Source organism: Aythya marila (genome assembly GCF_965140915.1).
Source record: "Aythya marila genome assembly, chromosome: 29".
Classification (NCBI taxonomy): domain Eukaryota; kingdom Metazoa; phylum Chordata; class Aves; order Anseriformes; family Anatidae; genus Aythya; species Aythya marila.
Window position 1 is genome coordinate 1,273,952 of NC_139070.1, and position 26,439 is coordinate 1,300,390.

Here is a 26,439-nt window from a genome sequence, read left to right on the forward strand (position 1 = left end):
CTTTTGTTGTTGTTTTGGGTTTGTTTCTTTGTTTCTTTGTTTGGTAAAATAAATCAAGAGAAGTAAAAGAAGCAAGCAGCAGCAACAGCAACACTTTCTCTTAGAAGCCCTGGTAACTGCACCCTAATCTGCATACAGGTGTTAGAAAGAAGCAAACTGAGATCTCAGGTTTGTTACAAGTTTAATGAGTAACTCAGAGCAATGGAAAGGAGAAGACCCGAGATAATTCTCTCTCTTGAACCTGAAGACCAATAATTACCCCTCCCGTGCTATCTTCTCGCTGTATATTCATTTAGTCTGGGTTCCTTTCACCACCCAGACCTTGTCAGATATTCCCTTTCCAGCCCTCAACCACATTAATACTGGTTTGCAGCCCAAAAGCCTCTGAGGACAACACTGTTCGATCAAAATCTGTTTTGTCAGACAGAGCATTCGTGCAAGGCTGCGCGGATCCTTGAAATCTTCCCTGCTGCTCTGGGATTTAGCCCTTCCTTTCCCTCCCCAGGGAGTTTGTCCTGTCAGCCAGAACATATTATTACATCAGATGGTCTCAACATATTAAGCTTTTAAAATTTCCCTTTTCCATAGTAATTCAACTAACAGCATAGTTTTAGGATTATAATGTAAGGCATATTTGTATAATCTCTCAGTCCTCTGGGCCTGATTCTTTTCCTATAATCCCCTTGTACAATGGTGTGATGCCATCAAAGTCACAGGAATGGCATAGGTATAACCAAGATTATCTCCATTAATCTGTGACATTACATGGATGCAGAAACAGTTGGAAAAGAAATAGTTTAATTTCTAGAGCCTGCAGCTCCTGAAATTCAATCTCAATTAATTCAATTTGCAAATGGAAGAGTCTGAAATTGCCATCGCTGAACTATAACCTCACAGTAAGTCATATTATAGCAAGCCTAATTACCAATTTTTAATGGATTCATCAGAAGCAAACTTACCCAACCCACCAGTGAAGCAACAAATCAGTGCAAAGACAGTGGAAGAGCCTTGGGAACTCAGAAAGGTCCTTATAAACCCCAGGAGTTCAGCCTCCCAGAGAGAGGCCTGTGCTGTACATGATATATGCATTTTTGTGACTCTTGAACTGCCCAGTTCACAGCACAGATGGTTCTTCTTGGTGTTTAGGGGAGAAAACTCCCTGTTCTTAGGCATTTTGTATTTTAGCTGCAGAAGGCTGTTGTGTTGGCCACACCTGAAGCCTTGTTCTTGTTCTGGCATTTTCCAAACACTGTGATCTAAATCCCCATATTTTCAGTCCTTCCAGAGATAATCATAAAAATAATGCAGGCAGCAAATGCAGGGCCTGAACCTTGAGGACAATCAAGGTCCTTTCTGACTTTTTGGGGGAAGGATAAAGCAACCTTAATCCAAACACAAGCAGTTCCCTGAGAACCTCCCTGCTCCACCAGGCACCTGCCAGAAAACCATGAGGCTGATACTCCAGAAAGCCGACACTTCATCCCCTTCCAGGAACATGGGAAACCTGAAATGGGATGCTGCACCCCAGCTGCTCCCTGTTCTCCAGCAACAGTGCTGCAAAGCTGAGCACAAATCTAGGGTGACCCCCAGTCTGCCCTGCTGTAAATTGTGTGTTCTGGTGCATGGGCCAGAAAAGGCTGACAACAGGCTTAACTCCAACAAGTTCATTCCTGAGCTCCAGAGCATGAATGAAGCAATTGAGAATTAGGATCTTTGATGTGATGACTGACTGGAGAGTATTTCTGTTGTGCCCAATGGGTTTTCAATGAGGCAATCTATTGAGCAGCACAGTAATCCTGCACAAGCGGCTATGAATACATTTAGGCTGGGAATTAGAAGACTTCCAAGAAGCAGTGCAGGGAGGCTCTGGAACCGGCTGGTAACTCAGAGAATTGGAGGCAAAATATGTAAAAAGCTTGAAGATGGAGGCCGGTGAATTTACAAAAGAGGTTTTATTGTTCTGAATGTAAAGTCACAGACAACTGATTTAGCCGTGTGTGTTTCCTGAGAGCTATTAAAATAATCCTAGGAAGCTAGGGTGCTCTATTATGGCAAAAATGGAAAATAATTGTTCATGAACAGACAAGGGCAACAAAAAAAAAAAAAAGGCGTGCAAACTGACACATCTGACCATCCCTGTGGAAGACCAGTTTCTCTTCTCCTGTAATATGACTTGATGCTCAGAGTCCTGGGCACTAGGAGAAAAGGTCAAGACTACAGAAGTATCAGCTACTGGACTTGCAGGCAGACAGACCGATACTAGGAAATTCAGTAACTGGTAATTAAGTCTTTTGTCTCGTGAGATGAGCTAATCAAGGTGTCCACCCTAAAGTGATGACAGACACAATAATAAAGAACAAGATGGGGTGTTAACGAAACAGTGTCTAATTAAGCCACTGGGCGAGCTATGTCTTAGGAGATCCAGTTCAGCAACTTCTGAATCACACCAAGACATGAAATCCAGGAGTGCAATAATTTCCACAAATCATTTTCTCTGTGCATAAAGGTTCAAAGTACTGGATGGACAAAAAACAAAGAGCACCCTTTCAGACGTGAGGTGAGGATTACATTTCACATCCTGAGTTGCAGTTCTCTGCAGTGCTCTTTGCATCTAAAAACACTCATCCCTTCCTTCAGACTGAAGTACTATAGCTGCAGGGACCTCAGAGATACTGAGACACTCATAGTAAATTAGCTACAAATCTCCATTTGGAATTGCTAACATAACTGCTGCATACCTCCCCAGGCATCTTAGACTCTTGGGGACCTAATTAATTAATTACCTGATCAGCATTTGGAAAGCCACTGGGGGGTTGAGGGCAACTCAGCACCTGCACAAGCTGTGTGGAACCTGGAGTGGCATTTTCTCTCTAGGAAGAAAGACGGGCTCAGGCCAGCATTTTTATCATCTGTGGTGTTGCATTGCCTGGAATTAGTGGTACGGCTTCAGCAACAGCTGGGAGCAGAGCCAGGCTCCGCCAGGTGAGAGCTGAGTTGCTGCTTAGCTCCACGTTCACTGCCAAGCCGCCTTCCTTCATGCACGTTTCTCCCGTAGTTCCCCAGAGGTTTGAGTAAGGCAGGTTTCACTGCATATGGCATTTGCCTCTAAAAATAGTCTTTGTGCAACTCACATGGAAGGGGAAAGCAATTACACCGCTACTATGGGAAAAACATTCACTCCCTTTCCACGGGCTGACTTCAGAGCCTCTTCGATGATAATTACCATCATTTTTCTGCTGAGGTTGCAGACATGGATGTGAAGTGACCTCCCCAAGCCTCTGCAGACCTGGATCCAAACCAGGGCTTAAGGTCAGGATGGCCCCACCTTCTGGTCTCCAGACATGGTTCAGGTCGTCTCCCCTCCAGCTATGGAAAGTGATTTTCCTTGCTCACTTGATGTTGCAAGTCGAGGCTGGAAATTTGACAACCAAACTGGCTACATGTTCCAGAAACCCGACTGCTTGCTTTAATAAAAGCAATGTCACAACACAGGGCTGTGGTTTGTTGCACCTGTAGCAGTCTTTGCCTCAGCAATGGTCCACAGGTGCTACGTGCCCAGTTTCTCTCTCACTGATGGGCAGAGCAGAGGTTAGTGGAGCTCTGGCCTGGAGGTGCACATTCACTTTTCTCAGCTGCAACATTTGATCTAATGACTTGCACCCTGTCTCCTTCTGAACCCAGCTGCTCTGTCCTCTGCAGGCCAACAGGTGCATTACAAAATATGTTTTTTATGAGTCTGAGCTTATTCCCCCTTGCTATATTCCCCCTGACTTTAGCCCTGCTCCATAAGGTTGAGGTCCTAAAGCAAACCTCAGCAGAAAGGCTATGTTGATAACCGCAACGCCTGATGCTACCTAGAAAGCAGACGGGCAGGTTTTCCAAAGCTGGAAAGTGTCCTAGTTCCTGCCTTCACCAGACCTACAACCACAATTTGTGCCAGCCGAGCAGCAGCTGCAGCAGTGAGGTGAAGCCTTAGCTGAGGGTAGGCACCAGCTTGGGATGTTCCCCTTGCTAGCAAAGGCAACCAAAACGAAGCAGGTTCCAGGGCCAGCCTGACACCAGCAAGGCAGGGCCCCACCTGCAGTGAGGTAAGAAGGGAAGTTGCATGGGTGAAGTCACGCCATGGGAGAAGAAGATGTGGTCTCAAATCCAGGTGTTCTGTCCTTCAGTTACTAAACAACTATCAGCAGAGGAAGTTACGCCACAACTAGAAGCAGTTTTTTATATTTGCACCCCAGGAACCCCAACCAGCATCGGGTACCAGCTCAGTCTGTTGCAACGATTGCATCTGTAGTGTGTGCACTGATAAAAGCTCTGGTAAAATCGAGGAGACCGGACAAAGATAGTCCCAAGGCAACCAAATATGATGAAATTCACCTCTGTGTGGGACGCTTCATCTCTGCTGATGAAAATAATCCTAGCATCAGCAGTGAGGTCTGTGACTTATATCCCAACAGCTTCTTGAGATGTTGAAGATAACAACCAGTGAACTTTTCACTCAAAAGACTTTTTACATGGAATTATGTTAAGAGAATACAGTGCATACACTACCAGCTCCCTTAATTTCACAGGTATAATGAAACATCTTTTCAAGTGCTGTCCTAGCACCAAAAGCAGCCCAATGTCCTAGTTCCATTGGGGTGTGATAAATCTTGTATGCCGTTAGAAGTCCCTTTACTTTTTCACATGAAGTATGGAGATAAACTCAACTCCCTATTCTGTCATGTTTGGATAGGTGGGAGCTAAATCTTCTGCACCATAGACAATAATATGCATTCAAAATGATCTGTTCTGAAATGAAAGAAGAATGAGATCTGTAAAGATCTTAATGGGAAAAAAAGCAAACCCATCTGTCATTCTCTGATAGAGTCACAAAAAAAAATCACTTTAGAGAATTCATTGACGAAAAGGAGGTGAGAGAAGTCGAGATTAGTCCCCCAGTCTTAAACCACAAAGACATCCAAAGAGGTGGGGGCAAGACCATTAGCTGGCATGAAATGAGTCAGCTGCATGGGCTGAAGTGGAACCACACTGGCTGACACCATATCAAAACCCCTGATCTTGGTGGGCTCTGCAATGGCTGTATTAACTGGAAGCTATGACCTTTATTCACAGAGAAAGTTTTTTTGTAAATCGGATTAGTCAGAATAGGGATTAAAATGCATTCTGCACCAAAGCTGTCTCTTCACACTGCCTACGTGTAAAACAAGTCTGTGGAGGAAATGCACAACAGCAGTTGTGAAAGAATGAGCTCATTACCTAGGAGGACTCATTCCCAGAAGGCAGGGCTTTGAAACCGTATAAAAGTTCTCAAATCTCCATGCTCCACCATCCACTTGACTTCACGCTTCTCCCTGCTGACTGGTTGGGTAAGTCACAGAATACTGATCCTTTTTGTGATGCCTATAATTTTATTGCTGGTTGTAATTTTACTGAGGTTTAATGTAGGCAGTCTTTAAAGAAGTGTTTTATTTGATACCTTTGAATATGCAAAGGATTCCTACAAGGGAGAGAAATTGTTGGCATTGGGGTAGTACAAGCAGGCTGGGGATGACTCTGCAAGGCAAGTTCAGATTGTGTGTAAATCTGAGGATAGTCAAGTATTGAATTAGATCCTTTCTAAAGAAGAGATTAGATAAAATTATATTGGTTTAAGTATAACTGATCCTGCCTTCAGGGAAGGATAAAGTCTAAATGGTCTCCTAAAGTTCAATCTAAACCCATTTTCTATGATTCTTCTATTTATAACATGAAAGTTTTAAAAACTTTAATTTAATCGAAGAATTGTATTTGGGAAAGATAGTTTTGTGATTATGAGGGACTGTACGGAGCAGAAAGGTGAAAACATTCCTCTTGAGCTTTGTCATTCCTTCTAACCAATATATTAATTGGGCTTAAGATGCTATCATAGCGTTATAAAGGAAATAGCTAGAGACACCAGATACTGATCTAGATGATCTAGGAGGATGGGAAAGAGGGGAATGAATTTGCTTTAAAGATGTGCTAAGAGGGGCAGGTGCAATGGGGAAGGGAAAACAGACTTGCACACACTCACTTGACCTGTGTTGGCTCCAGTCCTTTGTTGATAGGACTTAGAAATACCCTTTCCAACTCATGCTTCCATGGTTCTAACCTTTTATTTGTGTCCTTAGATTGACTTCAGAAAAAGATCAGCACACGAATTGCCAGAGACACAGCACCAGGCCAGCCAAACTTGGTCCTACCTTAAGCAGCACACCAAAGAGAGGGAGTTTCATAAATTGTTAGGAAAAATCATTTGGCCTGTTGCACATTAATGACCTTGGGAGAAGAAATCCCTCCTGATTATTCTGATTCATGCAAGCTACATACATCATTAATGGCCATGATAATCCAGAAATGTAGGACAGCATCACCACTGCTAATTTTTTCCATGACAGTTGGCAGGACCATGACACAGGTAGCCTCAAGTCCATTGCATCATTAGTGAAGTGAGTGATACCATAAAAAGAGGTGGAGCTGGCCTATTACATCGTTACTGTAAAGGCCCTCAATACTACAGAAATACATTCGCTTACTGAGGAGGTTCACCCTGGGGCCTTAGCACCTCAATTTTTGAATTCCAAGAAAAATCTGGAAACCTTTTCAAAATGGGCAAAATCAAATTAAGTATTTCATTTTTTTCAGTGTGGAATATTCTGTTGGCCCCAGATTTATATTCTTCTACTTTTTGAAATACCACATGCTTTTAAATGCTTGTCTTCAGCATTGTTTTTATTATTATTATTATTATTATTATTATTATTATTATTAATTATTATTATTTTAACTTTCTGAAACCGCTATCAAACCAGAAGATCTGTTATTTGCCAGCTCCTCTCATCAGTCCCCCAGGAAAGCAATGAAAGGGAGTTAACACATTGGGAAGGGCTAAGCAACAGGCGGAAGAGCTCTGAAATGTAAATCAACTCCAAGTTCAAAGGAGTGACTCCATCTCTGTTAGACCTGACAGGGCTGTCCCACATTACAGAACAGAAAGGAGGAACAAGATAAGGTAGAGTCAGAGCAGGAGCTGAAAGACAGGATGAAAAAGAAACAGCAAATCATAATTCCTTCTGAGCCAGCCTGCATTGGGTAACTGAGGGCAAGCTAAGAGAACTTTACTCTTGCAGATGATTAATGTTTCTTATAATTGTTTCATCCCTATCCCATTGCAGTTCATTTAGCAGACACAGTAACAGTCTGACATTTCTTTCAGATAATCTTGTTTCCTGCAAAGATGTCTTCGAATCAGATGCAGTGCAAGCAGGAAATCACCCTCCCACCTGGCCTGAGCAAAACAATTCCAAAGCAAAGCCAAGAGCCAGTTCCATGCCCTGAGCAGGTCCCATGTCCACAGCAACAACCTGAAGTCCAAGTCCAAGACCCAACCCCAGTAGTTGTGGTACAGTGCCCAGAGAAAACAGAGCCATCGCAAACACCCTTGGTGGAACCAGGCAAGGGAGAAGAACCAGTGGTCGTAATACCTGAGTATCCACCCCAGGAACAGCAGCAGCAGCAGCAAACCAAGCTACCACCAACTTTCCCTCCTGTATCACACCCTGAACCTATTTCATGCTCCCAGGAGAAATCAGAATGCAAAGAGATGCCAGAGCCCACCCTTGTTATCTGTCCTGAACCAGCACCATGTCCCCAGGAGAAACAAGAATGCAAAGAGATCCCCGTGCCAGTCCCTGTTCCAAGCCCTGACCCTGCACCATGTCCCCAGGAGAAGCAGGAGTGCAAGGAGATCCCTGTACCAATCCCCGTTCAATGCCCTGAACCTGCACCATGTCCCCAAGAGAAGCAGGAATGCAAGGAGATCCCTGTGCCTGTCCCTGACCCTGCACCATGTCCCCAGGAGAAGCAGGAGTGCAAGGAGATCCCAAAGCCTGACCCTGTTCAAAGCTCTGACCCTGAACCATGTCCTCAGGTGAAGCAGGAGTGCAAAGAGATCCCAGTGCCCACCCCATGTCCCCAGGAGGAGCAGGAATACAAGGAGATCCAGGTGCCTGTCCCTGTTCAGTGCTCTGACCCTGAACCGTGTGCCCAGGAGAAGCAAGAGTGCAAGGAGATCCCGGTGCCGGCCCCTGAGCCGGAGCAGTCCTCCCTTCCTGAGAAGCACCCTCCCATCGAGCAGCAGCAGGTGAAGCAGCCCAACCAGTGGCCACTGATGCAGAAGTAACTTGCAGCTGACAAGGGAAGCCCTGAAGAGAGAAGCAGGATGTAAGACCTCCTCTCCCCGTGTCTCACAAAGGTCATTTTCCAACACCCTTTTCACCGCAGAATTTCTGTTAAGAAGCACGGCCCCCAACTCCCCCCCACTAATGCTAGCGTTATCCCGTACTAACAGCCATACGCTAACCGACACGTCAGGACTGTCAATAGATAGGAAGGCTTCAAGTGGTGGTGTAGGCATGTGCACTCGACTTTCCAGCAACCTGAATCTCTGCCCTCTCCCAACCATTCATGGCTTTCAAACACCTGGAGAGAAATCGAAGAGCATGATGGCAGGCTGGAGCCATGGTTCATTAAGCTAAGTGTTTGAACTCAACCCAATGAGCCAGCTCATCCTGCAGACCTGCACACTGCCTCCTGGTTTTCATGTATCCCCCTCACCCCCCCCCCCCAACTCACTGCATGCAAATGCCATCTCCCACCTTGCATTTAGGGCTTTTGCCTATTAATAATAGGATTTGAGTTTTCTGCAGAACCTGCCGCTAAGGGGTTCTGGTTGATGGCAAGAAGGTTTTCTGAATCATGAATCCACAGTGCTAAATATTTTATGCAATAAAAAAAAAAAAATGATAAATCCATTCAGCTAGAGGAAAGGAAAGATTTTTACAAAGGAGCCATCACCTCTTAATTATCTGCTTAGCTGAGCTGGTAATCATCAGCGCTTTCCTGAGAGAGCTCACCTCTGATTTTCTAGGATGTGTAAAGAGCAGCTTGAGCTGAGAGTATTTATGGAAAAGATATAGATAATTAAATGCAACCCAGACATGTTTTGAAATAGTTTAACCTCATGCATGGCTTCCAGCTGTTAGACAGGATAAAGGAGGCGGCATACACGGTGCTGTCAGAATTACACCCTGGAACATATTTCACCACACAGTGCTGTTGCGTATGTGTTTGGTGCTTAACTCTAATTATTTTAGGCTGATATTGTATCCAGGTTTATTTCACTGTGAAAATCAACAATAAAAATTACTTTGAATACTGAATTGTGGAGACTTTTAATATCTTCTGCTTATGAAGAGGACAAGGAGTCTCAGATTGTAAATCGCTTACTTTTTAGGCTGAAAACCAGGCACGTTGGAACTCAGAAACTTGGGTGCTTGCAGAGGACCCTGGATCTTCTGTTCTTCTCCTCCAGGCACCTGCAAGAGCCCCCGGGCTGTACCAGCATGGGGATGGCTGATTGCACAGAAACACTGATTAATAGCACTGACAAAGCTCTCTGCAAGACACCCCATCCCAAAGCAGGACACAGAGCATCAGCTTATGCCCAGCTATCTCAGTGCTCAGTCTGCCCAACTTAAACACATTCACAGCCACCCCGTGACCTCCAGCAGGCAGAAGGCATGGGTGTACCTATCAGGAGGGTTGCAAGCACAGGCAGACAAGCTTTTCCCACGCTTCAGATGAGCCAGGAGCAATGTGATCTCTCTAGTTTGGCCCTGTACTTGCTAGATGGGTTAGATACAGCCAACCTCATCATCTGATCACAGAATCACTCTGAGACACACAGCTTCTGGTTTGCAGAGCAGATTTGTGTCTGTCTGCAAGACACCACTATCACAGCATTCAACAGCTTCTGCCTTTATGATAATTTTCCTCCTCTGCCTTGCCATACAGCTGGCTGGAAATCAATTAGCTGAGCCAGTATTTCCTGCTGAGAAATGGCAACATTCAAAATCCCATTTCTGATTCTTTTAGAACTAAAAATATTCTTTCTAAGCAAGCGAAAGCTTCCTTTCAGTGTTAAGAACTTCCAAAGGTTGTTTTTCTCTTAGCAGTTATAGTATATCTGGGACTCAAATTCACAATTAATTGTTTTGATAGATTCACAGGAACGTACTTCAGAATGTTATACCTTGCAGAACACCAAGTTTCCTTAGTTTGCTCCAGTTCAGGGTGAAAAACACTTGCAAGATTTTATAATCCCTACATAAATATTCAATGCCTGAGAATGTAATTTCCTCCGTGGGAAATCTGGAAGGCAAATGTACATGGGCCCAAGTGTATGTAAGCCCTATATGTATGTGCATGCTTAAAGGTGATTCTTTGACTACTAAAAGAAATCAAAAGAGAATGAATGACACAAGTAAAGCACAAAAATATCAGGCAGGAAATAATGAGGTCAATTACAATTTTATTGCAGCATGTCCCGAATTAAAGATCAGAAGGAAATGCCCCCGTGACATTTTTATAGTAGAAGATGAATAAATCCAAGATAATGAATTGCATCTCTTTGTAACACGATTTCTGCCTACAAACAAAGAAGGTGTGTTGCAAATTCCCAGCTATTCTGGCAGAGCTAGCAGGCAGAGGGAGAGCTTGGAAAAATGCATTTGCCTCTTCCACAGCACTTCGTAACCACTGCTGTTAGTGCTACTTCTGCTTTGGGCATTGCTGCTGCTGCTGCTGCTGTGGGATGCTCTTCACAGGACACTTGGCTTGTCCTTTTGGAGGCTGGCATTGCTCCACACACTTTGGAGGACACTTTTCCTGGCATTTTGGAGGCATTTGCTGCTGCTGCTTCTGCTGGTGGGAAGACATTTTGGCTAAACCTGGAAGAAAACAAGGTGCCATTCCAGTTAAATTGAGCCCAACACGATTCTTCTTTCTTGATATTAAGGTTTCAGTCAGTTCTTTCGCTTTGATATCAGGCTAACAATGAAAAGCCTTTAAAATCTAATTCTACCAGTAAAAAACACAATAGATAAATAAATAAACAAACAAATAAAAAAGTAACAACAGAAACAAACAAACAAACAAAAACTTGGAAATCACTTAGGATGCTGCTATTCACAGCAATTTTTTTTGGTGACTCCAGTTTGTTTTAGCTTCCCCACACTTCTTGTGTGATTTCTACGGTGCTCAGCCACTCTGCCGAGGCCTTGAGGCATAACTGTATATATGCATAAAAAAGGATAAGAGGCAAGCACTGCCCTAACAAAGTTTTGATCCCAACAGGCAAACGGTTACAGAATAAGAGGGAGAGAAATAATGAGAGGCTTTTTCCTTCTTTCCTTCTGCCCATTGTTTTCCGAATATTTCAAGTGACAGATTAAGAAGCAATGCAAATTGTAAGGAAAGCGTGCTTAGATCATAAAGAACCTCAGAGCAATATTTAAAACTGCTGCAAGAGGAGAAAAAATACAGTGATATTTCAGTGTTGCAAATGTTCTTTGAAAGAGACAATAGCTTGATAGCAATCCTTTCTGGCTACAGCCATGTCTCTGCTAATACCATTGAGAGCCTTAGAGCAGGAGCCATGTCTCTGGCTGTAGGCACAGGTGAACGGTTCTCCTGCTGTGTGCTGCTACCATCTTGTACAAAAAAAAGTGAAACTCAGAGCCCTGGAAATGCAGGAGGCTGTGGTGATCAGCACATGGCTACTCTACATATGCACAATGAGTTGGTGGATGCTATCCTTTGGTGTCTGATACAAAATACCTGATGGTTATCCAAAAGGATTCTTATCATCTGGAAAAAATGATGAGGGATAACACAGGCTTGCTGATTCAAAGAGTCAGCCAGCCACTGTGGAGCCTCAGACCATCTCAAAATAACATAATATGGTTTTCACCTTCATGGAGGCGAAATTGAAAGGGAGATGGGTGGGAGTTGCTACTAGAGAAACAAAACGAAGAAAAATCATCCAGTTTCCCAATAACAGAGCACCAGAACCCCCAGTCTGTAGAGCAAACTGTGCTTGAAGGGACTCACCTAGCGTCTTCTGCTGTTGGAGGAAGGGAAGAAAGAGCCACCTGGTTTAAGGAGCCTCCCAACCAGGAGGCTTTTATACGCTTTCAGAAGTCAGCCCTGGGAGTTGATGACAACAGATTAATGTGATGACCAGAATCTTTCACAACCAGAACCTGCTCCACTAACACCTCCGTACTCCTGGACTTCAGTCAAGGTCTGTCAGAGATGCCTCCTCTTTTGGGTGCGGGGGATTTGTTGTTTTTAATGCAAGGCACACCCAGTCTGGTAATAACTGGCTAATTTATTATTAATTCATCTTGTCCCGACCCTGGGCAAAGATCCCACAGCAGAACTCAGTTTTCTGGGCCAGCTCAGATCCACTCTGGAGTTAGTAAGACATTTGCATACAGGTTAGGTGTCCCCCAGTAATTTTGTCTGTGATCACCAGGATAGATCTCTGGCTGGATGAGATATGTTGGAGCAAGGCACAGGAGACTTGTCCTTCCCAGCTCCCAGGAAGGGCAGCAGGCCTGCATTTGGAACACTCCGTGTTTTCAGCTCTTGCTTCTGTCCTTCTCCGTTTTCCTTCCCCAAAAGAGGACTGAAACGTTTCATACTACTGAGAAATTGGAAAAGTTTCTCCGTATGTTTTCTTAGGATTTCCCTTAGTTTTTCACTGATGGAACTAAATTTTATTTACAAACACTGGGTTTGGCTTGCTGGGGTTGTGGCAGGATTTCTTTTTCTGGGGATGGATCTATGTTAGAGAAAAATGAGAGTCCTCTTGATTTTTATTTTTTTTTCCCCCAGGAAGGAATAGAGAAATTGTTTCAACTGAAACATTGCCCTTAGCTCTAGTGGAAAAGGTAGTTCAACCTTCCTTGAGTATCCCTCAATGCTATGCCCTGTGGGGTCATATTCAGCCCCATGAATTACAGCCCAGTGTCCATTATAGTGGTGTGATATGCAAAGAGATGATGGACATGGCTTCCACTGGGTGTAGACGAGCAGCAGGTGCTAATGGAATATCCCACACCTTAATGTTGCCCATTCATTGCTGATTTACCAGGGGTCTTAATGATCGCGTGGTTAACATGGACCAAACATCATTAATTTTTGTAAATATATAGGAGAACCTTAGCAATGCTCAACATTAACCACAGGTGCATAGAAGAGCAATGTGTCAGGGCTTTTGCGACACATGTTCCTACAGGAACAGGAAACATGATGAGCACAGCCTAACAGGTCTCTTTGTCCACTTCCTCTAGGGTTTTTGGAGCAGCGTGCTCACATCTATCATTACTGCACCTGGTCCAGAGCTTGCAGCGGAGAGAGAAGAAAAGAGAGGAAATTTTAAATGACTAACATGTATTATAGATCTGGATGAAGAAGACTGGACATCAATTATGGGTGACTAACCTGTGGGACAGATCTCCTTAGTAGCTGCATATGACTTCCTGACTAAGACATTTTCCATGCCTTAACCTGGGCACTTATGTGAAGTATGTGGCAGCAGCAAGCAGTCATTTGTGAGGTTGTGGATGGCAAAGTTCTGTGTTGAATCCCTAAAGGTTTGGGTTCAACAGTAGAATTGGAGGTACATGTTCTTAGTCTCCCCTTCCCCTTTCTTGCTGTTAAATATCTGGTCCACCACTTTGAACTGAAGGTGTGTTGCAGTGTAGAATTTCTTTGCCTTAGTGAGATACAGTATTTTGTCTATCATTATTCCTTTTTGATAATATCACCTTTTGACGTTGACAGAAATAAGACAAAAAATAATCTACTGTCAAACCTGCACACAAGGTTTCATTAGATGCTGATTTGGTAACAGTGTTTACACACACCTAAATATAACTCTTTTCTTTTCTAGATTAGTCCTCCTCCACCCTTGACATAATGACACAGTAGGTGGGTAATAATTCTCTTCATCCCAGACATGGAAATTGTATGGCCATCATGGAGACAGAGGTAAGCAAGTCACATGCACGGTATGTAAGACAATGGGAGCGTTGTCTCTGAAACTCGACGTCTAAATGGGTACAACATCCATCCAGACAATGGGCCTCCTTCAGTTTCAGAATTGTGTCTCTAGATAAAGATGCATCTGTAAGTGAATTCAAATATTATTGTCCCCTGCCAGGTGTTAATGAACCTGAAATGCCAACTACTTTATCAGCTGGGGAGGTAACTTCTCCTCGTTGCAGATGGGGAATGGATAGATAACAATGGCAAGACTTGCCCAAAGCCACACAAAGTATCTACAGCAAACTTTGGACCAAAACTGCAAACTTGCAGGGCTAGGACCTGTTCCTGAACCACAAAAACATTCATCTCCTGAAGCCGAATCCCCTACTTTCTATCTTTAGTCAGCGAGGATCATGGGAAAGGTTCCCTGAAAATACCGTTTTCATCTTCATCAGATTGATTTAAATAAATAATTAAAAACTCACCATTATGTTTCAATGATTTCTCTCTTGGGCTTGGGGTTTTCTTCCACTTAAATTTACGTTTTAACAGTTCCTAAGATTTGGTCCCAAAATACAGAGACATAAAGATCAAAAAAAAAAAAATTTGTATCATTACTCTGAGGTAGAACAGAACTGTGATACCTGTCAGGAAAGTGTTCATCAGCTGATGTCTTGTTTATGGTATTAGTATTGTCCAACGTTGTAATGCATGCTCTCTCTGTTCACAGCACTGCATTTTAGACACAAATCTTCTACAGCTGTACCAGCTTTTTAAAAGGAAAACTAAAGGAAGATGTTCTTGGGTCCGAAGACACAGGAATTGGGGGACAAAAGAAAGACAGAAGACACATTATGCCATCGATGGTCAATTTTTATTGCTGCACATAGACATTGAAAGGCAAGAAGACATGCATTAAAAGACAAGATGAGAATTATAGAATGGAAGGGGAGACATCTTCCAACACCAACTTCTCATAGCACAGCCTCTGCAGAATATCTTCCCAAGATGCCCCGTGGTATAATAATGGTCAACTGCAGTTACCAAGAAAAAGGTGCTGAGTTAGAAGTAGCAGAATTAGCATAGGAAGAAAAGGTCCAGGCTGGAAAAATTCAGAGAAATATTTTCCAAGTCAAAGAAAACGTGGGATAACCATGTTGGGAGAGGTCTTGGTACGTCGCAGGTGGGTCTGTAATCTGTATTTCATTCCATGGATGCTCATGAGCCCGTGGATATTGCAATGCACCAAAGTGTTGGGGGTGCTCGCAAGGCCCATTCAATTAAGGCAATTAGCACGGGTGAGAGCAGACAGTGCTGCATGGCTCCAGGCACACGGTCTCACACGTATCACACTTCTTAGCGCACACCTCCACGCACGCCGGCGGGCAGGGCTCCACACACTTGGTGCAGCACTGGCTGATGCAGGGCTCCACACACTGGGTGGTGCAGTGGGTCGGGCACTGGGTGGCACAGGGCTTTATGCAGGCATCGATGCATGTGGGGGGACAGACCTCGATGCACTGCGTGCTGCAGGGCTCCACGCACTGGGTGGTACACTGGGTGCTGCAGGGCTCCACGCACTGGGTGGTACACTGGGTGCTGCAGGGCTCCACGCACTGGGTGGTGCAGCATGTGGTACACTCGGAGGCACAGGGAGCCTGGCAGACATCCACACACTTAGGGGCACAGACCTCCACGCACTGCGTGGAGCATGGCTTCACGCAGATGTTGCTGCAGGGCTCCGCGCACACCGTCTCGCAGGGCTCCACACACTGGTTGCATTTCTTCACGCAGAAGGAAGGGAACGTGCAGGGCTGCTTGCACTGCTCGTAGTAAGACATTCTTCTGGGGTGCTGGCAAAGCTGGAGGCAAAGACAAGAGACAGACAAGATCAGGACATTTGTCTTTTCTCTGTAAGCCACAATTCCCAACCTAAGCCCTTAAAACATACATAGCAGTTAGCTGGTGGATTCAGAAGAGGCCTATTAGGAAAAGTTGCATGTGTGAATGATTTCTGCATTCAAATACATACAACTAGCACTACCAGATTATTCCTTTCTTGGGAACCTGCAAGCATCAGTGTTAGACAAACTACAACCATAAACCCTTAAAAGTTGCACACAGTTTAACTTTGAAGAAGCCATAATGTTAAAATAGTCTATTTCCTTATTTCCTTATTTAAGTCGTCAGATGTTCCAGAGCCCATCCTCTGTCCATCAATTTTTCAGTTCCTCAAACACACAACAGAGCACATCCCCATTTGTGTAGACATTGAGCTGCTAATCCCAGAGGATAAATCCCAAAGACCACAAGTTCAGACGCTCTCCCTGCTGTATATCGTGGTTCATCATTGGAGTTGCATCAAAATTAATGGGCTTATCCCTTCATAAGGGAAGGGTTGGGCCAGAGGCTGCAGCTCCTATTTCTGATTCAATTCCTCATCCTGATTTCTCACAGATGCCTCCTGCAGTGCAGCCCTCAGGTGTCCTGCAGCTTCCTTCTTACTGACAGTGCTTCTTCCCATCCATCTCTTTTGAAGTCCCAGGTCTTACTCTGCAGCATCCAGTAATTTATATAATTTCCTGACTTAATGAGGTTTACATAAATTAATGAAGAGTGAATATGAAGGAGGATAAGAGACAGATAGTTTCCCAAGAGGTGACAGGACGTTTGCAAGCTACTTACAGAGGAACAAACTCTAAAAGAGTCCAACATTTCTTCCCCCCATCCCAAGACAAAATCCTGGAACAGGAACACTTGAAGCAAAGCTCTCCTGTGATAGCTAGTATATTCTTTTGACCAGAACAACCGAGTAACACAGTTATCATATTATTCCCTGATAAATCCAAGAAAGACTTACCAGTTCACCAACACAAGTGAGTGAGGGAGAAGTCAAATGAACTGATGTGGGCATCAAAATGCAAACCTTTTTATATGGCTTGCGTGGCGTCATCTCCGGAAACGAAGAAGCCCAGGGGTATGGACACCTGACCACTAACAACTTGAATAAGCTCCACCTATACATGCTTTACATATTTGTTTACAACATAATTTTTGATGGAAACCTTCTTCCAGGCAAGGCATGTGATTCTGAGCAAATTCTGTTTCCACCTAATACCCAAGTCTTGCAGTTCCCAATGGGAATGACACAGTAATCAAAAAATAATAATCAGATAGGTACAGCATTAATTGCTTTTCCAAAAAGATTTAGTATGCTTGGATATTTTAAACTCCTTATTTCCATAAATGTCTGAATGATACCTTAGTTGTATTTTCAATGAAGCAAGAACAGATGGCTATTATTAGTGAAGACAGGCAATTGATTTGATTCACTCTGAGAAATATTTTCTCCTAATTCTCATGCTAAGAGGGAGCTAATCCTACAGTGTGCCATCAATACTTCCACAGTATATTGAGGTTTCTGTTTCTCCAGGACCTTTTTAAACATTAAATACACCCAGCCCCTTCCTCTCCATACTGCTGCCCTATTAACAGCATTCGTGCTTGGCAATGCCAATGGGGACACAACTCCAGTCACCCTGAGGACCTCTTCAAGCCATTCGGGGCAAAACAGAGGGACACACATTTTAAAGGCCTATTTTTCCATTGCTAGAGCAGTGTACATTTACTTCAGTTTAAGTGGAATTTAGGCCCAGAACTCCATGTTAGCTATTGAAGCATTTTCCTAGTTGTGATATGTCACTCAGCTTCACAGCACAGAAAATCTTTATTTCTCCAAGATATTCCAATCACAGAGGTGGAATGTGATCACTGGGCTACATTTGGGTGGCCAAATTCCCCAACTAGATCACTTACAAAAATGCTGAATGAGCAGAAAAAAACAGCAACAATCCATTCAGCATGAGCAGTGCATCCTGTTTATACTGGACATCAGGAGTTCTGCTGGAGAATGACAGGCATCGGCGCCGATTCCTTTCTAGTGTTTACATGGGAGAACTGGAGTTCCTGACCTAAACTCATGTGAGCAGATTTGCATTGCTCTTGGCATCTTCCTGGGAGCACCTCATGGTTTGTTCATTCTTTCCGCTCCTCTCTTCATTTGCAGCATAGACGTAGTGCATCATGTGCCTTTTTTCCCCCCCAGACTTGCACCAGCAGCTTTTGTAGATGACAGGAATAGGGACTTGTACAGTGGGTTTTGCTCATGTTGCATATCTGCCTCAGGGTGAGGAGGAAGAGCCATGACTGCAACAGATAGGCCCCAAAGATAATAAAACATACTGAGAGCAACCAGATGAGATTTATGTGTCTAGTATTTTGATGGATAAACATCTCCCCATCTCCTCCACCTAGCGCTAACCTTGCTGTGCAATACCAGCAATCGCCCTCCAGCTCCTCTAGGTCCCCTCACAGCAGCTACCACCATTGCTTATTCTGCTGGGGGGGGGTTTCTTGGCCTGGTTTGTACCGTTCACACTTTCCTGGGGCTCCAGGCTCATTTCTGAAACCAATGGTGATGACTGGTTCTACGTCTCCCTTTCTATAGTGTGTTATTGTGAACCCTATTGTTATATTTGATTAGCAAGAAATTGTAAAAACTTCCAGGAGAAATAGATATTTTAGGAGATATAAATTGATCTGCATTTGTAATATGTGGGAACACCAGAGGGATGGATTATTATTTTTAATTGACACTTATTTGTGGATCTCTACTATATTTATGAGCAATTTAGCTATTTGACTAGTCACATTAGGTTCAGTGAGTCAGAACTCCACAGTGACATCCGTTCACGGCCATCATCCTTTGGCAAAAGAACTGGAAAGAAATGATATTCCAAAGCTGCAGCTTCTGGGATCTACTTAATTAAATGGCAGACATTAAGCTCACTCGCAGAAGCAGAGGCTGGTGCAATGAGTAGCTATTTGATGAAAAGAGGACTGCAGAGAGCAACCTGAACAAGAGGCTCCTGGATCCCAGAAGGAGTCAGAGTGACACTTCTTCTATCCAGAGGTTTGGCTGGTGTTGCAGAAGAAGAGCCCCTTGGGCAAAGTACTCTGGTGTTCAGAAAAATGTTTATGAAGAAATCAGGAAAAAAAAAAAAAAAAAGGCACAGTCAATACACTTGGTTCCCAATAATCCTCGTATTTCACCATCAACAGCTAACAAAGATGGTGGCACAACCAGACTGGAGCTCTCTTCCTATACCTATAAAAATTTTGCCTGCAGATGTGAAACACACCATGGTCACAGAGACATGATTATTAACATAAATACACAACTTCAATATCTGTAGATGTCATAATTTTTGATGGAAACCTCCTAAACTGAAATTCTTCCCTGTGCAACTATTTCAGTATGCACTGCTTTGGGCTGTTAGCTGGATTTCTCCTAATATAGAATAACTATTTCAAAAACTCCTAAAGATGTCAGAAGTATGACACCTGTGGATTTCTTTGAATCCTTTGGTTTACCCAAAAACCTCCTAAGTAAGATTTGTTCCTCTGTTGCATCCAGCACCAGTTGGCATTGGGGATGTCATATGAGACCCTGTACTGGAAGAAGCTTTGTGTATGCGCAACATCCCGTATAGTACACTACCCACATTTGAGTGAACAAAGCATTTTCATGGAAACCAAAGATTCTTCCCCTATTCTCAACATGGCAATGCCTTCCCAGGACATTCCTGCACTTTGCTGCAATTAAATCTTAAAGTCCTTGGCGTCATTACACCTGACTTTCCCCTCTCATCATTCCCTACCACAACTGGGAACATTCACGGCACTGAGGGCAGCTTCCAGGGCGGGCCGGTCCCAGGTTGCCCGACCTTGCTCCAGCTTTGGAAATCCTCGCATAGCTGAGATGCCAGGAGTCTGAGTGCAGAATGCAATTAGCCTCACATGAAAACAAGTGGCTTGTCTAGTCCATGCCCTCCGGACTATTTGATCAAGTAATTAGATCATTACTTCTGGGGCTGAGAGGAACCCAAACACAGCACTATCCACCTCTTTTCCTGTTTACTCAGGAAGGTGAGTGCTCCGTGAAGAATGACAAGTGAACATCTGAATGCAATTAAATCTGAAAAAGAGGAACTAGCTGTGGTTGAAAAAAAATAACTCATCCATTTTATCTTTTGCCTTCTGACTATTGCAGGTATTTGCTCTGATTTCCCAACACTTTGGAATGGGAATCTGGATTTCTTTAGGACTTGTATTTTACTGAACAAAGCAGTGTCCTGATCTCTGAGGAATACATGATAGAGCTCAAAGCATGTTGCCTGAGAGCAAAAACTGCAGGTCTGCTGTACTTGATCATGCTGAACTTCACTTTTCTCCCAAACATTTATGAGTTTCATAGATGTAGTGTAAATTTTCAGTGGTTCAGGAAAAGGGGTCTCTGTTCCTCTTCCTATGGCATAAACCTGTGATGCCCACCTAGCAATGACGTGTCTGCTCTCTGCTGCAAAGGCCCCATCCTTTTAAAACACTGAGTTTCCAAGTTCATATGTAGTATTAAAGGTAATGCAAGATTCAGGCCATCAGAAGGATGCCTTAGAGAAAGATTTTAAGGAATAATCTTTTCTGAATGTTATTTTTTTCCATCTACAGTTTCTTATTTCCCAGAAGAGTGTTCCATTGGATTTGGGAGCAGGAGCAAAAGTAATCATTGCTTGCACAGAACATTTAAGTGAGTTTTAGAGAAGCCTTGGAGTCAAACCAGACCTCCACAGAGGGGTGATTAGGAAGCCTCAATTGCTTTGGTGTTTCTGTTGGGTAGCATTTGTGCTGAGGCAATGCCTTAGCCCTTGGCAAGGACCCTGCACCCACAAGTGCTGCACAACCAGCAGGGAGAGCTGGGCTCCGCCACGACCCACCAGGAGGGGAGGATGGAAACAGGAGAGCCACGAGGGTGGGGTGATTTGCGCGAGGCCGGATCTCCCCAGCCGCGTGCAATGCCACGTCTGCCAGGTATGAGTTATCACATCCCACTATTGGTCCAACTCCTCTACTAGAAAAAGCGAGACGGTGATAATTGCAGGTTAGTCACCAGCCTCGTGCCTCTGGGGCATCTTTAAAAACAAGGCAGTGGGTGCTTGCAGACGGAGATGTGCCCACGTTGCTGCTTCAGCAGCTGGGCCGGCTGCCCCACGCCTGCCTCCCCAACTCTCCTCCCTTCAGCAGCTGCTGCTGGCTCTGAGCCCACCCTGCACCATCTCCACTCAGGGAACCCACAGAGCACAACCGTGGCATGCAGAACAACACAACTTTGAGTCCTTGGGGATGTTGCTCATTCCTGGAGGAGAGCTCTGCCAGCAAATACTGTGCTAAGGAGGAAGCACTCAGATCCTTGTCAATAAATGTTCATGGAGGGCTACTAAAATTGTCCAAGATACCCTGCTAATACTGCTATCCTTTCTGCAGAATTCAGTGGTGAGAAAATCCATGTTGCTCTCCCCAGCTGATGAGACTTGCCCAATTGCCACCAGAGACAAGGAAGTGCAAGTTGATTGCAAAAGGCTGAGATAGGACCTCCTGCGCACAGGTGGCAATGTCACAAGGCACAAGCAGTCTCCCAACCCTGCTTGTCTTCCCTTCATTAGTGGCTCGTTTACCCATTGCTAGTAAGGGAATGTTTTCTTTCTGCCTGTGGGACGCAAACACAGCAGGCCCTAAGCTCCTCCAGCTTCAGGAGCACTTCAGCTGCATTTTCAATGTCTTTCAGAACCATGGCAGAGCTGTGTTTCTTCGACACATACAACAAACACCCCCTTTCCCAGGCATCATATGGGGAACCCTTGTTATTGCCTTAGACCTTGCCATGTGTTCTAACATTAGCTGTCACTCTGCAGAGATCAGACATTTAGGAAGAAATTAAAAGGAGGAAGTGTGAATCTGGGGGTGTGCAAAATGGAAGGAAAACTTGCAGACAGCTGTTGCCAAGATTAAATGTTTTTATTGCTTCATACAAGAAAAGGAGAAGATGGTGAGGAAGAACAAACAGGGAAATTCCTCCATCCACATCAGTGCAGAAAAGAATTACAGAATCCCTCTCCCAGGCAATAATCCTGGGGGCACAAAATCAAGTGGTTCTGTGTTACAAGGAAAGGCATTGTGCTTTAGATAAATACATTAGAAACGATGCAGAATGCAAGGAAAACCATGTGTGGGTCTACCCTTCCTAGGGGAGGAAGGGCAGAAGGGAAGCCGAAAGGTGAGGAAGACGTCGACGGGTTCAGGGGTCTGCAAACCATTTTCATTCCATAGCTGTTGGGGAAACCACAGAGCAGAGGAACCTCAGAGGGGTCACCTGGTGGCTCCCACTGCAGGAGCCCCCTGCACACAGCTGCTCAGGGAGCCCTCACTTACGCAAACAGATATCGGCACAGCTGATGGAGTACTGCTGGCCGCAGACACTGGCACACAGGGGGATGGGCTGCTTAAAGCAGGGTGCGCAGCAGGGATCCACACACGTGGTGGTGCATCTGGTCACATCCCCACAGCAGGGATCTACACATCTGGTGGTGCACTTGGTAACTTCCTCGCAGCAGGGATCCACACATGTGGTGGTGCACTTGGTCACTTCCTTGCAGCACGGATCCACACACGTGGTGGTGCACTTGGTCACTTCCTCACAGCAGGGATCTACACATCTGGTAGTGCATCTGGTCACACCTCCACAGCAGGGATCCACACACGTGGTGGTGCACTTGGTCACTTCCTTGCAGCACGGATCCACACACGTGGTGGTGCACTTGGTCACTTCCTCACAGCAGGGATCTACACATCTGGTGGTGCATCTGGTCACACCTCCACAGCAGGGATCCACACACCTGGTGGTGCACTTGGTATACCTGCCATAACATGGGTCCACGCATGTGGTGGTACACTTGGTCACAGGTCTGCAGCAGGGATCCACACACCTGGTGGTACACTTCGTCACTTCCTCACAGCAGGGATCCACACATCTGGTGGTACACTTTGTCACTTCCTTGCAGCAGGGATCCACACATCTGGTGGTACACTTGGTCACTTCCTTGCAGCAAGGATCCACACATCTGGTGGTGCACTTGGTTACTTCCTCACAGCACGGATCCACACATCTAGTGGTACACTTGGTCACTTCCTTGCAGCATGGGTCCACACATCTGGTGGTGCATCTGGTCACACCTCCACAGCAGGGGTCCACACACCTGGTGGTGCACTTGGTATACCTGCCATAACATGGGTCCACGCATGTGGTGGTACACTTGGTCACAGGTCTGCAGCAGGGATCCACACACCTGGTGGTACACTTCGTCACTTCCTCACAGCAGGGATCCACACATCTGGTGGTACACTTTGTCACTTCCTTGCAGCAGGGATCCACACATCTGGTGGTGCACTTGGTTACTTCCTCACAGCATGGATCCACACATCTGGTGGTGCATCTGGTCACACCTCCACAGCAGGGATCCACACACCTGGTGGTGCACTTGGTATACCTGCCATAACATGGGTCCACGCATGTGGTGGTACACTTGGTCACAGGTCTACAGCAGGGATCTACACACCTGGTGGTGCACTTCGTCACTTCCTCACAGCAGGGATCCACACACCTGGTGGTACACTTCGTCACTTCCTTGCAGCACGGATCCACACATCTGGTGGTGCACTTGGTAACTTCCTCGCAGCATGGATCCACACATCTAGTGGTACACTTGGTCACTTCCTTGCAGCATGGGTCCACACATCTGGTGGTGCACTTGGTTACTTCCTCACAGCATGGATCCACACATCTAGTGGTACATTTGGTCACTTCCTTGCAGCAGGGATCCACACATCTGGTGGTGCACTTGGTTACTTCCTCACAGCACGGATCCACACATCTAGTGGTACATTTGGTCACTTCCTTGCAGCACGGATCCACACATCTGGTGGTGCACTTGGTTACTTCCTCACAGCAGGGATCTACACATGTGGTGGTGCACTTGGTCACTTCCTTGCAGCACGGATCCACACATGTGGTGGTGCACTTCGTTATCTCCTCACAGCAGGGATCTACACATCTGGTGGTGCACTTGGTCACATCCTGACAGCAGGGATCTACACATCTGGTGGTGCACTTGGTCACATCCTGACAGCAGGGATCCACACATGTGGTGGTGCACTTGGTCACATCCTGACAGCAGGGATCCACACATGTGGTGGTGCACTTGGTCACATCCTGACAGCAGGGATCCACACACCTGGTAGTGCACCTGTTCTGGTCCTGGCAGCAGGGATCCACACACGTGGGGATTCCAAACCAGCACGGATCCAGGGCAATCTGTCTCCTGCCAAGATTAGACAGGTTTATGTACGTGGTGGTGCCCCGAGGAACCCTGGCATAGTAGCAGGGATCCGTGCAGGGGGGCAAGCGCTCGATGTTACAGACGGTACTGGCAGGACCAACGCTTCTATTCACGGGCAAGTTCCTCAAGAAGACGATGTGAGGAGGGAGGCAGGGCTGTCTGCGCTGGCAGTCATTTTGGCAAAGCATCTTTGAGGGAGGGAGAATGTCTGAAAGAAGGAGAGGAATACACTGTGTGGAAAACAGAGGCATTCAGCTTTCCCAAGGCTATTTCACAGACTGAGTTAATCCGCACTTTTTCCGGTGGAACTCTGAGCCACATACTGGGGAAACAAACTGAAACCCAAGCAGGGCACTAACTCCACATGAAAGCATTTCAGGTTGTAGCCACCAGCTGTACGTATGCTGCAAACAACTTCTCAAAAGAGGAGCAAGAAGCGGTGTCACTCAGTCTTTGGTAGATTACATGACGGGGTCTGATGGTGCGACAGCCTCCACCTTCCCAGGGCTCCCCTCAGTTTGGGATTACCTCTCTGCCACTACCTCTTGGTATCCGCCCAAGAGGGATACTTCCAGCCTCTGAAGGCTCCCTGTCCACACACAGGCTGGAAGCCGAACGGCGAGGCCCCGTGCTGGGAGCCTCCCCCCGGGACAGGGCCTGGCCTTCATGGGCCGCGGCTTCTCCGGCTCTCCCACAGAGCTCCTCACAGATCTCCCCACCCAGACACCCTTCCAGGCGCCGCTTACCCCTGCAGCCTGCCAGGCTCCACTTCTTATCTTCCCTCCCACTTTTTTGCCTTTGAAGTCCTTGCCTTGCCTTTTGATCTCTCTCAAACCCAACAATTTCCTGGTTAAAACCGGGCAACAGTGTCACTGGGGAAGGAGAGAGGCTGGGCCACTCTCACCTACCCTGAGACGCACCTCGATGGAAAGCACACAGCAATTGCAAAACATAAAGCAAATAGAGGTTGGAGGAAGACAGAATGACCAGTCACCCTTAACTTAGCTGCTTGATAAGTACCACATACAAATCTCGCTAAGCAGAAGTACTTGTAAGTCTTCTAGCTTGCTTCTGCAGATAATATTTAAAATTAAATAACCCCAGCCTTTACATTACTTCCCAGTCAGCCAAGAGAGACTTACCCAATTCACCACCGGGAACTAGCATACGAAACCAAAATGGTTTGAGAAACCCCACAATATGAACCCTTTTATACGATTTCAGTGTCCGTGTCCCCGGAAGTGAGACACCTCAGGGGTATGGAAATAAAATTTGTAATAATCCAGACTTGCTCCACCTCCAATCCTTAAATTACCTGCTTACATTATAATTTTTAATGAAACCTCTCCATTGAGGTGGTACATGCAACCTATGACATCTGCCTGCAAGCCTGAATTCCTCATCTACGTATTTCGTATGGGGGGTGGGGAGCAATGAACAGATGATACAGCATGGAAACAATCCCCTTGGGATTAAATTGATCTTTCAATAAAAATTAATTTAGTACATTTTCTTGCACCTTCTGCTGTGACACTCCTACCTGTATGTGGGATAGGACTCGGAACAACTTCTTTCTGCTCTAGTGTGTCAGTTTCCATGCTCTTCCTCGTATACACTATCCGTCCCAACAAAAAATATATTATTTTTTACAAAAATTATGTATTCCAGGTAACCTGGCCAGTATTTCCTTTGTTGCCACATGCAAGCATTCTCTCCCAACCTGTCTCAGGGTGCCTCTGAGAAGAGCCTGTCTTCAACATTAATACCCTATGGATAGCTGCAGGGAGCACAAGGATCTCCCCTAAGCCTCTTCCTCCCCAGGCTGAGCAGGTCCTTTGGCCTGCTCCCCACCCACCACCTGCTCCAGCCCCTGGACACCTTGGGGGTCCCTGCTGGACTTGCTCCAGTTTGTTGAAGGCTTTCTTGCACTGTGGGCCCCAAACTGGAGCACAGACATGTCTCAGGAGGGGAGCACTCAGACCCTGCACCTAAGCGTGAGCTCCAAAAAGAGCAGCAGAGCAATGGGAGGATCCATATTTTCTGGGTGGCTCCATAACATCAGTGCTCCTCAATCAAACTCAGTATTCTAGCAAAAAAAAAAAAAATATATATATATATATATATATATATGCATATATATATATATATGCATATATATATACACATATATATGTAGTCCCAAAGCTGGGGAAAAGACAAGGAAACCTTGAAGAAAACAGGGAGGCCTGTAGCT

General features: G+C 45.3%; 3 protein-coding genes across 3 annotated transcripts; 1 reads left to right on the plus strand and 2 right to left on the minus strand.

The window, feature by feature from the left end:
• Positions 1–7,258: 7,258 nt before the first annotated feature.
• On the plus strand, positions 7,259–8,203 carry LOC309888659 (uncharacterized protein; the record flags this gene model as incomplete). Its single annotated transcript, XM_082781097.1, has 1 exon — positions 7,259–8,203. The coding sequence occupies one exon, from the start codon at positions 7,259–7,261 to the stop codon at positions 8,201–8,203; it is 945 nt and encodes a 314-aa protein (XP_082637223.1).
• A 7,003-nt stretch (positions 8,204–15,206) lies between these two features.
• On the minus strand, positions 15,207–15,758 carry LOC309888636 (uncharacterized protein; the record flags this gene model as incomplete). The annotated part of the gene is made up of 1 exon (XM_082781068.1): positions 15,207–15,758. The coding sequence occupies one exon, from the start codon at positions 15,756–15,758 to the stop codon at positions 15,207–15,209; it is 552 nt and encodes a 183-aa protein (XP_082637194.1).
• Positions 15,759–22,234: 6,476 nt separating this feature from the next.
• Positions 22,235–24,394, minus strand: LOC309888600 (uncharacterized protein; the record flags this gene model as incomplete). The annotated part of the gene is made up of 1 exon (XM_082781016.1): positions 22,235–24,394. The coding sequence occupies one exon, from the start codon at positions 24,392–24,394 to the stop codon at positions 22,235–22,237; it is 2,160 nt and encodes a 719-aa protein (XP_082637142.1).
• Positions 24,395–26,439: the final 2,045 nt, after the last annotated feature.